We start from the raw sequence: 13,923 nt of genomic DNA on the forward strand, positions 1-13,923 counted from the left end.
GACGACATGAATACGACATGAGGACGACGTGAGGACGACATTGTGACAACATGGAGAAAACATGAGGGCAACATGAGGACAACATGAGGACGACGTGAGGACGACATTGTGACAACATGGAGACAACATGAGGACAACATGAGGACAACATGAGGACAACATGAGGGTTAAGTTGATCTGTATGAGGACTCCCAGAGATACTGTACCTGGTAGGTGAGCTCCTTCACCCTCCTCTCATATTTGCGGACCCCCTTGATGGCGTCTGCTCCGCGTCTCTGCTCAGCGTCCACCTCGGCCTCCAGTTCACGAACCTTCAATACGACACAATACAGCTTTTTTAATAAGCTCTGCAACGTCTTTCTTTCTTTCTATATTTCTTTCTTTCTTTCTTACCCTGGACTCAAGTTTCTGGAGTTGCTTCTTGCCCCCCTTCATTGCCAGGTTCTCAGCCTCATCCAGGCGGTGCTGCAGGTCCTTAACCGTGACCTCCAGGTTCTTCTTCATCCTCTCCAGGTGGGAGCTGGTGTCCTGCTCCTTCTTCAGCTCCTCAGCCATCATCGCAGCCTAGAAGACACGGCACCCAAGGGTGATCAGAATAATCTTAAAAACACATTGGAGTGAAAGGGAGAACCATTCAAATGTAACCCACATCAGTGATGGCCTTCTTGGCCTTCTCCTCGGCGTTCCTCGCTTCCTGAACGGTGTCCTCCACTTCACTCTGGACCTGGACCAGGTCAGACTCCAGCTTCTTCTTGGAGTTGAGAAGGCTTGTGTTCTGAAAGGGGGAAAAAGACGTCAGAATCAGGATCAGAATCAAGATCAGGATCAGGATCAGAATCAGAATCAGAATCAGAAATACTTAAATGAAATTCTGTGTGAAAGTTGCACAAAGTATATAAATATCAGAGTAGAAATATAAATAAATAAATATAAGGAGTGTGGATGCATGGTATTTACACAAAGGATATTTTATGATACAGTATTTACATAATTAAGGAGTTGTAATGGTAAACAGGAATAATGAATAAATAGTAGCAGCAGAGTATTGCACAAAACAGATAATATACAAGGTTGTCCAGTTTCAAACTCACTAAGTGTGTGTGTGTGTGTGTGTATGTGTGTGTGTGTGTGTGTGTATGTGTGTCAGGCACTAATAGGGAGGAGTTATATTGTGTGATGGCCACAGGCAGGAAGGACTTCCTGTGGCGATCTGTGGTGCATTTTGGGAGAATGAGTCTTGCACTGAAAGTGCTCCTGTGTATGAGCGGCAAGCCATGGAGTGTGGGGGGGGGAGAGACATTGTCCAAGAAGACACGTGGTTTGGACAGCGTCCTCCTCTCTGACACCCCCATTAGAGAATCCAGCTCCACCCCCACAACGCCACTAGCCTTACAGACACTCATCACATGTCTGATTTTCACACTCAAAATGGCGTTAGATCTTTGAGTTATTGAAGGAATCATATTGTTCTTGTTCACCTGAGAGTGCAGAAGCCCAACGCGCTCGCTGGCGTCCACCAGCTCCTGCTCAGCGATCTTGCGACTCCTCTCCGTCTGTTCCAGAGCAGCTCTCAGCTCCTCGATCTCAGCCACCATCAGCCCGTTCCTGCGGTCCACCATGGCAGCTTGTTCCTTGAACTCCTCCTGAGCCCTGACAGCATCATCAAGGTGCAGTTGTGCATCCTGGAGAAGAAAATATCAGGACAATATTCACATGAATGTCAAAAAGTACCTGCACTGGTCATAGGAGGAAACAGGGTAAAGAGGACAGTATGTACACATACCTGGACTCACATTAATACCTGGACACTTCAACACTTGACTGGTAATTTATGGTAAATGTCTTTTTAAAGCCAAATATTTCATTGTTGTTATTATTATTACTATTGTTATCTTTATACTGTCTTCTTTCTCTCTATGCTGTATTTTCCTTGATGAAAACTGTCTGTAGGGAGTTGGGTTGGGAACCACAGGGTCGCTGGTTCAAGTCCCCAAAGCATGGTGGTGGACTGGTAGCTGGAGAGGGGCCAGTTCACCTCCTGGGCACTGCCAAGGTGCTCTTGATCAAGGCATCAAACCCTCAACTGCTCGGAGCGCCTTTCCATGGGCCACACCCCCCCACTCCGACATCTCTCCATTAGTGCATGTATAGGCCCTGAGCATGTGTGTGTAGTTCAGGACTGTGTGTAATAACAAGTGGAAACATTGTAATTTCCCCTCGCAGGATTAATAAAGTATACATCATCATTATTATTATGTCTAAGTCTAGTCTGTGATGCATCTCTGTGTCTAACAAACCTTCAGCTGCGACTGCACGTTCCTCAGCTGCTTCTGGGACTCGGCGGCCTGGCGGTTGGCGTGGCTCAGCTGAATCTCCATCTCATTCAGGTCTCCCTCCATCTTCTTCTTGATTCTCAGGGCGTCGTTCCTGCTCCTGACCTCCGAATCCAGATTGCTCTGCATGGAGTCAATCACCCTCTGGCTGTTCCTCTTGATCTGCTCCATCTCCTCATCTTTCTCCGCCAGCTTCCTGTCCACCTCGCCCTTGATCTGGTTGAGCTCCAGCTGGACACGCAGGATCTTAGACTCCTCGTGTTCCAGAGTTCCCTGATGATATCAAAGAATTCAATATTAATCTCTTTTCTCTATGTTAGTCCATGATTTTTGTCCCCGGAAGAAAATGTACCTCAGCCTCTTCAAGAGCCGTCTGGATCTCAGACTTCTCGGCCTCCACCTGCTTCTTGGCCTTCTCCAGCTCATGGATGCTCTTGCCAGTCTCCCCAATCTGTTCAGTCAGATCTGAGATCTCCTCTGCAGAGAGATACGTGTCTTTTAGATTAAGCCTTGCACACATGTTGAAGACAATGTAAAAAATACGTGTGTTGAATGAAATGTGACTGTTACATGATGTAGAACGTACGTTGCAGGTTCTTGTTTTCCCGCTTCAAGGTCTCCAGTTGATCCAGAGATTCCTCATAAGAGTTCTTCATCTTAAACATCTGAGTGCTGAGAGAGCGAGCCTCCTTCTGGGTTCCCTCCAGCTCCGCCTGACCCTCCTCGTACTTCTGTTTCCACTCCGCCAACACCTAAACAACACCATTGGTTATGTAGCAATATGAGGAAAAATAAATGTCTTTCATTGAGTTTTATTTTCATCATCGTGTTGATACCCTGCTCTGGCCCAGAAACAACCTGTGCAGACGATGGCTCCATGTAATCTTGTTCAGAGAGATCAGTATAACATGCCATTCTCATGCAAAAAGTTGGAATAATGATAAAAAGTACATCTGGTCATTTTTCCAACAGGTTGCGTGGCTTGGTACTTAGGTAACAACGCTACCTTGTCAAAGTTCCTCTGCTTCTTGTCCAGGTTGGCCGCCAGCCCATTGGCCCGCTCCACGTCGATCATCAGGTCCTCCACCTCGCTCTGGAGCCTCTGTTTGGTTTTCTCAAGAGACGCACACTTGGAGTTCACCGCCTCGATCTGCTCCTCGGCCTCCTGGAGACGCTGAGCCAGCTTTTTCCTGTTCAAAGAATTAGTTTCCCACTAAAAACCTGAAGGGACCTAAAGCCTTAGGCTCAATAAACTGCAGCGTGACTTCTTGTATTTTGAGTTTTACCCTCGTGCCGTCTTCCCGTCGACCTGCAACTTTGGGTTTTTCTGGGTTGAAATTTCAAAATGTTGTTCTTTTTCTACACTTTTCAACGGTTTATTCCAATTGTTTGTCAAAAACCTGACTAAAACATAACTTAACTAACATAAACATAACTTGACTAAACATAAAAATTGACTAAAACCTAATTAAAAAAAACGTGTTTTTTTAATTATGTTTAAGTCAATTTTTTTTAAATCTTTTTGGCTTTTTCTGTTTTTTGACAACCTTTTCAGCTTTCTTTTATCATAGTTCAGTTCGGGTCAAATTTGACGCGAGGACAACAGGAGGGTTAAAAACCTTGGGGTCTTCACGACTGAGGGGACGATGGAGAATCGGTGCAGCTGCTGCCCCCGTGACAAAGATGGATAGGATTGTTTGTTTGAAGCCTTAATTATTCTTAATGTAGAACATATTTCAAAATAACAGGTTTTGGAAAGGGGGATGGGTGATTTGTAATCAGCCTAGTGTTGTTGTTGTTCAAGATGTAGATGAACATATGGAGGCAGAGCTGTAAAAGGTTTGCTGAACCGGCCTTTGACTAATTGTTCGAAGGGGGATGGGAGATTTATAATCAGCGTGGTGTTATTAAAAGCTAATTTTTAAAGTTGTAGATGAACATTTGAAGGCAGAGCCGGAAGAGGTTTGCTTTTTGAACGCTACTCACTTGGATTCCTCGAGCTCCTCGGTGCGCTGGATAGCATCCGTTTCGTACTTGGCTCTCCACTGAGCCACCTCGCTGTTGGCCTTGGACATCCCCCGCTGCAGCTCGGCCTTGGCCTCCTGCTCCTCCTCAAACTGCTCCCTCAGCAGGTCACAGTCATGGCGGGCCGACTGCAGCCCATGGGCCAGAGCATTCTTGGCCTGGTGGAAGAAATAGGAATGAATTTACATCATCCCTGCATCCCAAACTGATAATACACTGTTAGACTGCTGTAGTTTCTACAGTTACTTTCTACAAAATGCCCAGTAAAATACCATACTGTTCATTACTGTAATAAGCATTGCATTATGGGTATTAACAGTTCATTTATAGTGATTTACTGTATATGTTTTGAATTTGCGGTAGTCTGCTGTAACACAACAGCCGTAGTGCTACTGAAGTTGAATAAGACAGACTTCTAGTCATAATAACATTCTTAGTTAATGTTATAGAAGCATAGAAATGAAATTGAAAAATTAAATATACATTTAGTTTGTTATGCTTTTAGCAGTGAAGGTAATTTAATAATAAACTTTGGCATGTTACAGTAAGGGTATTATCCTGTAAAACATGTTGTTATGGTACTGTAATGGGGTAGATACCGCAAATATACGATATAAAGGTCTAACAACAGTGTACCAATACACACTTCCTTAAATGTCTCCTACCTTAACCTCTTCTTCAACGTGTCTCTTCAGCTCCTCGATCTGCTGAGTGAAGGCCTGCTTTCCTCTGGTCAGCTGGGAGACCAGAGCTTCTTTCTCTTCCACCTGGCGGCTGAACTCACCTTGTGTGAAAGATGCCATGATACGTTAGTTTGTCCCATTCCTCAATCACATGACACAGCAGATCGTTAACCGACAGCTTGTACTGTAGATACCGTTTTCAGTCAGGAGACGGGCTCTCTGAGCACTCGTGTCGTTGATCTGACGGACGTTTTCATCATTCTTGGTCTTCAGTTCGCTGAGTTGGTCCTCCAGAGTACGGCACATCTTCTCAAGATTTCCCTAATGAGTACATACAGATTACATCAGCGATCAGCTATCTATAATATTAGAAACGTTTATTTACTATACACTGTAAATAATGGCCGTGAAGTCTTCAGTTTCTATTTCAGATTTCACAGTAACACTACTGGATATGATTTTACAGTAGAATGCTGTAAAGGTACATTACAACATCACAGCAGTCTAAGTACTACTGTAGAAATCACTGTAGTCTAAGTATTACAGTTGAAATCACAGTAGTCTAAGTTAATGTGAAAAATCGCAATGTAGCCTCTATAGTACAGTAAACTACTGTGTTTTTACTTTATTATCTTCTGTTGTGTGTAATTGTTGTGTATTTTTTAATAAATACATAAAATACTGTAAATGGAAGTACGGTACCTTTACTGTAAAAAGAATTCACAGTAACTTGTTGACAATCGTTACTGTAAATTGTACGTTAAATGTGGTACAGTGTACTTATTTGCGTAGCATGTTAGCTTGTAATGCGTTGTGTACCTTAGCTTTAGCAACGTTCTCCATGTTGCTGGAGAGATCATCAATCTCCATCTTGTATTCACTCTTTTCCTTCTCGAGCTTCTGCTTGACGCGCTGCAGGTTGTCGATCTGCTCCCCCAGCTCGGCAACGCTGTCGGCCTGCTTCTTGCGTAGGGCGGCGGCGGTGGCCTCGTGCTGCAGGGTGGACTCCTCCAGGTCCCGCCGCAGCTTCTGGAACTCGGCTTCACGCTTCTTGCTCATCTCAATCTGAGCGGCGGTGGCCCCGCCGGCCTCCTCCAGCCTCTCGCTGATCTCCTCCAGCTCCCTGGAGAGGTCGGCTCGCTGCTTCTCGACCTTGGCCCGAGCAGCCCGCTCGGCCTCGATCTCCTCCTCCAGCTCCTCAATGCGAGCCTAGTCCAAGGAGATATCATGTCGTGGTTCTGGTTATTGTTTTGTTTACTGTTCCTCCTGCTCTGGTTTTTAGGTTCTGTCTTGTCTCCTCGTGTTGGTGTCCTAGTTTCCTCCCCTGGTCTTGTGTTCTAGTTTCCTCCCTGGTCTTGTGTTCTAGTTTCCTCCCTGGTCTTGTGTTCTAGTTTCCTCCCTGGTGATGTGTCGTAGTTACCTCCCTGGTCTTGTATCTTAGTTTCCTCCCTGGTCTTGTGTTCTAGTTTCCTCCCTGGTCTTGTGTTCTAGTTTCCTCCCTGGTCTTGTGTTCTAGTTTCCTCCCTGGTGATGTGTCGTAGTTACCTCCCTGTTCTTGTGTCCTAGTTTCATCCCTGGTCTTGTATCTTAGTTTCCTCCCTGGTCTTATGTCCTAATTTCCTCCCTGGTCCTAGTTTCCTCCCTGTCGTGTGTGTGTGTCTGTGTGTGTGTGTGTGTGTGTGTGTGTGTGTTAGACTTTGTTTTCCTGGAGTTGTGTTTTTTGTACATTTTTGTTCCCTGGGTTAGTTTGGACTTTCTGTTTAGAGAATAAATCCTTGTTACCCTTCTTCTGTCTGCCTCATCTCTGCGTTTCCTCAACTCGTAACATGATGTCTTTCAGTTAACTTTCACTTTTAATACACAAAATATCAGAAATGTCTTCTTTAGGACCACATGTTACCTGGAGCTCCTTGATCTTCTTCTGCAGCTGAGCGCCCAGTGACTGCTCATCTTCCACTTTGCTGAGGAGCTGACTGATTTCAAAGTCCTTCCTGTGAGAAGTTTAGATGAAGTACATAGAGTTCATGCAATTGACCACCATTAATATAACGACGATTCACATGTACAAATTCAAAAACGGTTACTTTTTAATTTTCTCGTCAGACTGCTGCTTCTCATTCTCAAGATCCATGATGGATTCCTGGGCCAGTTTCAGATCGCCCTCCAGCTTTCTCTTGGCTCTCTCCAGGTCCATCCGGAGCTTCTTCTCTTGCTCCAGAGAACCCTCGAGCTGAAAAGTAAGATTCATTTTCAATCATCAAGTTCAAGAACCCTGCTTGGCCAATCCAGGAGACTTTGGACTCTTACGTCATCCACTTGCTGCTCAAGCTTGGTCTTGGCCTTGGTCAGAGTGTTGACTTTGTCTTCCTCTGCCTGCAGGTCATCCAGAGTCTGCTGATGCGCCTCCTGGAGGGCTTTCTTTTCCTTGGTCAGCTTCGCGATGCTCTCATCCTGAGAGGACATCTCCTCCGTCAAGTTCTTCACCTAAATGTGAAAGAACCATCTGGTCTTTAAACTGTGTATTTAGTTAACATATTACCTTTTTTTAGGGTTCATGAAATAAGTCACATATTTCCATTAATTATGCTTTCATAGTGTATTCTGATCCTTGAGTTAACAAGGGACTATCTAACATGTTGGACCCTGCCTGTAAATCAGCAACAGTTAGGTTGGCGGAGGGATACGATGAGATGATGAAGCGTGTTTCATGTGTTTTTGAGTTGTTCTACGCTGAAAGAAGTGACATTAAAGAAATGGACCAAGTTACACAGTCCAAGCTGTCTCCGTGCTCTAACTCCACCCCCCAAAGTACTTGTATGTAATGAGTGTTACACTGGTGACAACGGGTTTGTGGTTAGCAAGTTTTTTATTTTTCATTTTGGAGTTGCCGGGGGTTATTGAGCTAACAATGGCACGTTGTTTTTTCTTCGTTATATTTTTACTTGATATGCTGGACTGATTGTTACAGTTTTTCCTCTGGATTTGTTTTTAATGGGCAGGTGGGGGGAGGGTCAATGTTAGGGTTGAAAATGAGTGGGGGTGCTCTAGTATCTATGCTACCAGCCTGTAACAGCAATGGGAATTAGCCAAGGGGCAAATGTCGTTCCATTACATACCATTAGGGAGTGTCCTTATCACATGTATAACCTGTGTTTACTACTGGGAGTCCACTCAGCTTGACACGTAGCAACCACGGCTAATAAACAAGTCCAGATAAATAATGCAGTTAGCAGGGCCCGTATCGCATTTTTAACATAACCCGGAAAGGTTTGAAACAGTGAGTGAATACAGCCTGTGGTGGGAATACATCTCCTGCAGCACGGGTCAGAGAAACAGTCAAATTAATACGTTCAGTAACTGGAACGGTATTTTCTATAAGCCACGTGAGAATTAGCCATCAAGGCTTTTGTCCCCGTTCATCACTCTGCATGAGTTGAAAGTGCTGTACTTGTGCGTCTGTCTGGTTGTCGCAAAATTAAAAAAAAAGCGCAAATACGTTTCCTCCAGAATGGATGTATCAGGAAAACTATTAGAATAAAATAGAATAGAAAACCTTTGTTGTCGTTATACAGCTGTAGTACCTGTGCAATGAGATTGAAGCCAAACCTTGACAGTGTCAACAAAGGGAAGTCAGTGTGTGTGTGAGTTCAGAGTGGTGATGGCTTTTGGGAAGAAACTGTTATATAACTTATATATATATATAGATAGACATATATATAGATAGACAGATATATAGATAGATAGATAGATATCTATATCTATAGATATCTATATATATATATATATATATATATATATATATATATATATATATATATATATATGTACAGATCTATATAACTATATCTATAAACTATTGCGTAGAAACCTTGTTTTCTGTGGCATGTTTCTCCTTTTCCACTTTGGCCAAGGTGAGCTCCAGGTCATCGATGTCCTTCTTCAGCTCAGAGCATTCGTCCTCCAGCTTCCTCTTCTTGGCGGTGAGCTCGGCGTTGATCTCCTCTTCGTCCTCCAGTCTCTCAGCCGTCTCTTTGAGTTTGGCCTCCAGCTGGATCTTACTCTTGATGAGCCCCTCGCATCTCTCTTCAGCGTCATTCAGATTTTCTGATTCCTAGGGGATTTTATGAAGAGACATGTTAGCAACATCAACTTTGAAAACACGTGAAAAGCCCAATTTCCCGTTGATGTGTACTGATAGGTTGACATTTCTGCATGTACGAGTTAAAATGCAGTGAACCAATCAGAGGGAGCGTTCAGGGCAGAGGCAGCAGGAAGTGGACCCTAGGCTGCCGGAACAGATCAGTATGTCCAAGCTGGTAGAAGTTAAGTTAGTAAGGAGTCTCACAAATAAGGACTCGGGTCCAAGGTAACTCTGTCTCACAGAAATAGATCAGCTGACCACTGCAGGACAAGCAGGCCATAAGAAACAGTTGTCCTGATGGTCCCTGGTCTCTTGTCTAGACGTCCGTGTTTGGACAGAGGAGTCTCACTGTGTCATGTCAGTTTCTTCCCTGTTTGAATAAAGCTGCTGTGATGGTTTCGGTGGTTTCTGTGTTGTTTTGGGTCCTGTCTTGTCTATCCGTGTTTGTGTCTTAGCTTTCGCCCCGGTGTTGTGTGGTAGTCTGTCTCGTGTCCCCTTGTGAGTTGACTAGCACACAAGTAAAAATGGAAGTGGGGTTCATTTTTTGTCATAAGTTATAATGCATGTTAAAATTCCACTGTGGAAATATCATAAGTGTCATATCCAGAATAATGTTCTGAATTGATTGAATAAATACATGTTTATCACAGGAAATATGGTAAGGCCGTTGATTTACAGGTAGGAAAAGTATATTTGTACCATTTTTCTTGTAGTTAAAATTTGAAATGGGTAACTTTGACCTGATGACCATCCTAGGGTTAAGGTCTTCATCATCGTCTCCTTCATCACGCACTTACAGACGATACTTGCAGCTGCAGGTCATTCTTCTCCTGCAGAAGCGACACCATTTTCTCCTCCAGCTCCTTCTTCTTGGCCAGCGCAGCAGCCAGGTCGGTCTTCATCTTGTCGTAGTTCTCCTTCATGCTCGCCAGCTCCTTCTCCGTCTCGGCCGTCTTCAGCAGGGGTTTGATCTTGTAGTACACCTTCATCCACGGCCAGTGTTTGACGTTCATGAAGGAGCGGATGTTGTACTGGATGGTGTAGATGGCCTCCCTGCAGACAGGAAGTAGCTGTCAACAATATTGTTGGTGATTTTTAACCCTCCTGGTGTCCTCGGGACCCCTTTAAAAAAATGTCTATATCTGAAATATGAGTTTCTTTTTAACCAAATAAACCATAAAAAAGGATTGGATTCCTTCCAACGCTCTTTGCAAATACAACTGATCACTTTCATTCCTCTGATCTCAACTATTAGTCAAAACAATTCATAATTTCTGCTTTTAAACTGTAATATTAGGTATTATCCTACATAAATCAGGGTTATTGACCATGAATTCCAAAAAGTAGTAAAACTAGTAAGGTGGTAAGCTGCACTGTAAATAATATCTGAAATCTCCAGTTATTACTTTAGATTGCACAGTAACACTACTGTGCGTGTTTTTAGAGTAAAATGCTGTAAAGGTACATTAAAACCTTATAGCCAAGTATTACTGTAAAAAAATCACAGCACAGCCACTATAGTACTGTATATAGTAGAGTAAACTACTGTATTTTTACTTTTTTTTTATCTAATTTTGTGTTTAATTGTTTTGTATTTTACAATGAATACATAAAATGCTGTTAATGGAAGTACCTTTAGTACCTTTACTGTGAAAATAATTCACAGTAACTTGCTCTCAGTTGTTACAGTAAGCTACTGTAACTTTGACGTTAAATTTAACAGCAGCTTACTGTAAATAAACAGTAGTTTACTGGTAAAAGATATTACTGTAAATTATACGGTGAAAAGTTATACATTGTACTGTTATTGGAAATTACAAAAAAGTCTGAAAAAATTGACGAGAATGTCCAATTTGTGTCCGTTTTCTATTGTTTTTGGAGGACAACATGGGGGTTAACACGATGGTTCGGGACGAGCTGTTTCCAACGTGCCTCCTCTCCATCATCTTCAGGAACTCCTTCCTCATGATGTAGCCGCGGGCCAACGCCTGCGTCATGGTAACCAGAGACGACAGCTTCTCATCTCGCATCTCCTCCAGGACGCCCAGCAGGCCGGCCTTGAAGAACACCTGATAACACAAAATACACAAAATACACCAAATACACAAAATAAAACGTAGGAGGAACTCAGAGGGAGAAAACTTCACACCCTGGAAAACAAAGAACGTTTTCTCTACTATCACCTGAGTATTTCAGAGATATTTTGTGTTTTATAGACGCCATTTTTTAGTTTTCTGTTGTTTTGAAAGTGTAAATAATGGAAATAAAATCTAACATTTTGTGACATATTATACGAATGTCTAATCAGTCATTTGATGCCTTTTTGGAGATTTTTCCATCTTTTCTTGGCTTCTTTATGCACATTAATACACATTTTTACATGGGGGGGGGGCCTAACTTTCAAACTGGCCAGTTTGGGCGGGGGCACGTTCCTATTGGCCAGTTGGGGCGAGGCCATGTTCCTATTGGTCAGTTGGCTGAATCATTACACCATTGACACCATCATAGACAGATAATAACAGCAAGGCCACTTCAAAATAAAAACCTTTTAATTATCTCAACTCTTACTAACAGTCCAACTGTTGAAACTGAGAGAAAAATCCTGAGACTAGAGCAAAGACTTATTATATTGTTATTTGATTTGATTTTGTTAGGTTTTAAGAGAGACAAGAAAAACGTTTTAAGATAACAATTTTTTGGGGGGAGAATTTTTTTCACACTGATGCAAAACTACATACTTGAGAGTTTAAAAAAGTATTTTGAAAGAGATTTTTTTTGCTAAAGTTATGAAAACATGTTTTTTCCTCTCAGATCTTTGTTTTCCTCTCAGATGTTCGTGTTTTCCTGGCATGTAATACATAAACGCTCCTAGCGTTAGGCGTGTACCTTGGTGTGTCCGAACTTGTACTCGTCGTGGGGGATATCGATGGACCCGAGCAGCTTCTCTGAAGCCTTCTTGTTGTCGATGAACTGGCCCTCGGGAATGACGCTGGCATTCAGCACCTTGTACCTTTTAATAAGAGTTAATGGTCAGTCTTTCAATTATCTTTATCAAAATCCTAGTAAAATATCCATTGATACCTCTGCTTGAAGTCAGCATAGAGGATTCGGCTTGGGAACCCTTTCCTGCAGATCCTGATTCCCTCCAGCACACCGTTACACCTGAGCTGGTGGATGACCAGGAAGTTCTCCATCAGACCTGGAACAATACATTTCTCAAAAATCTCAGGAAACCATATCAACCAAAACAAAACCACTCCTCAAATAACCTCCTGAGATGATGGTCTCTATCTGTACCTGGAGTCTTGGACTCATTGGGAATCAGGCAGCGCACAAAGTGAGGATGGGTGCTCCTCAGGTTAGTCATCAGCTTCCCCAAGTTCTCCTGTAGACCCAAAATGGAGACTCTTAGGACGTGTGATCATCTGTGAGTTTGAACATTAACTGAGATACCGGTCAAAGGTATAAGGTCACTTAAAAATGTCCATTCTGCTTCACTGGGACTTGTTGGGTTTCTGCAAATAACCTCCCAGAGTCCGGTCTAGACCTGGTCTTTATGGAAAGACCTGGGATATAAATAACATCTTAGAGTCCGGTCTAGACCTGGTCTTTATGGAAAGACCTGGGAGATAAATAAAATCCCAGAGTCCGGTCTAGACCTGGTCTTTATGGGAAAACCTGGGGGATAAATAACATCCCAGAGTCCGGTCTAGACCTGCTCCTTATGGAAAGACCTGGGAGATAGATAACATCCCAGAGTCCGGTCTAGACCTGCTCTTTATGGAAAGACCTGGGAGATAAATAACATCCCAGAGTCCGGTCTAGACCTGTGCAATGGACATTTCTAGGTTTTGACTGGTAGTGTGTATTTACATACATATAGTAGATATATATATATCTATATATATGTTATATATAGATATGTATAATATAGTAAATACTTTACCCTAAACTGTGAAGACACAGTCTGCATGGAACCCCCCTTCTTCTTGCCTCCCTTCTTGGTAGCATCTGTTGATATTTTTAATTAGACATATTTTGTTAGAGAAACATGTACTTTTCCACGGTGTTTATAATAGTTTCTGTGCTGTATTTTGTAAGCTGTGAACTTTGCAAGTAATGTGTACTGTGGTACTGCAGAGTACTGTGGCACTGCAGAGTACTGTGGTACTACAGTGTAATCTGGTACTACAGTGTACTGCCTGTACTACAGTGTACTGCGGTACTACAGAGTACTACGGTATGACAATAAAGAAGTCCTGGATCTTGGATCTTACCCTCCACGACGAGGGGGAAGCAGACCGCCAGCAGCTTGACGGGCGACTTCTGGTACAGCTGGCAGACCGAGTCATTCAGGGGGTCCTTGTTCTTGTCCAGCCAGCCGGCGATGTTGTAGTCCACGGTCCCGGCGTAGTGAACCAGGGAGAAGTGGGCCTCGATCTTGCCTTTCTTGGGGGGCTTAGGCTTCTCAAACGCTTTGGTTTTCCCCAGGTGCTGGTCGTACAGCTTGTTCTTGAAGGAGGTGTCCGTGGCCTTGGGGAACATGCACTCCTCCTCCAGGATGGAGAAGATGCCCATGGGCTTGGAGAAAGGAGAAGGATGTGATGAAGGGGAACTATGCAGGGGGGGCTCTATAGAGAGACCTGTAAGGGAGCTCTATAGAAAAACCTGTAGGGGGCGCTCAATAGAGAAATCTGTAGGAGGGGCTTTATAGAGAAATCTGTAGGGGGGGCTCTACAGA

The 13,923-nt window shown here is 43.3% G+C and overlaps 1 protein-coding gene across 1 annotated transcript in view; it reads right to left on the minus strand.

Moving 5' to 3' along the window:
- LOC117941522 (myosin heavy chain, fast skeletal muscle-like) overlaps positions 1 to 13,923 on the minus strand; it is a 20,658-nt gene that overhangs the window by 1,380 nt on the left and 5,355 nt on the right. Inside the window, exons 14-36 of the mRNA XM_034866529.1 lie at positions 13,460 to 13,763; positions 13,129 to 13,193; positions 12,480 to 12,567; positions 12,264 to 12,381; positions 12,069 to 12,192; positions 11,115 to 11,251; positions 9,980 to 10,235; positions 8,910 to 9,152; positions 7,349 to 7,525; positions 7,126 to 7,271; positions 6,942 to 7,032; positions 5,861 to 6,250; positions 5,236 to 5,362; positions 5,024 to 5,142; positions 4,320 to 4,516; positions 3,340 to 3,523; positions 2,920 to 3,085; positions 2,686 to 2,810; positions 2,298 to 2,606; positions 1,479 to 1,682; positions 650 to 775; positions 394 to 564; positions 207 to 311 (exon numbers count right to left, since the gene is read on the minus strand). Coding sequence (XP_034722420.1) covers positions 207 to 311; positions 394 to 564; positions 650 to 775; positions 1,479 to 1,682; positions 2,298 to 2,606; positions 2,686 to 2,810; positions 2,920 to 3,085; positions 3,340 to 3,523; positions 4,320 to 4,516; positions 5,024 to 5,142; positions 5,236 to 5,362; positions 5,861 to 6,250; positions 6,942 to 7,032; positions 7,126 to 7,271; positions 7,349 to 7,525; positions 8,910 to 9,152; positions 9,980 to 10,235; positions 11,115 to 11,251; positions 12,069 to 12,192; positions 12,264 to 12,381; positions 12,480 to 12,567; positions 13,129 to 13,193; positions 13,460 to 13,763 — 3,972 coding nt within the window. The remainder of the gene's footprint in view (positions 1 to 206; positions 312 to 393; positions 565 to 649; positions 776 to 1,478; positions 1,683 to 2,297; positions 2,607 to 2,685; positions 2,811 to 2,919; positions 3,086 to 3,339; positions 3,524 to 4,319; positions 4,517 to 5,023; positions 5,143 to 5,235; positions 5,363 to 5,860; positions 6,251 to 6,941; positions 7,033 to 7,125; positions 7,272 to 7,348; positions 7,526 to 8,909; positions 9,153 to 9,979; positions 10,236 to 11,114; positions 11,252 to 12,068; positions 12,193 to 12,263; positions 12,382 to 12,479; positions 12,568 to 13,128; positions 13,194 to 13,459; positions 13,764 to 13,923) is intronic.

The sequence above is a fragment of the Etheostoma cragini genome, unplaced genomic scaffold (assembly GCF_013103735.1).
Source record: "Etheostoma cragini isolate CJK2018 unplaced genomic scaffold, CSU_Ecrag_1.0 ScbMSFa_897, whole genome shotgun sequence".
NCBI lineage: Eukaryota > Metazoa > Chordata > Actinopteri > Perciformes > Percidae > Etheostoma > Etheostoma cragini.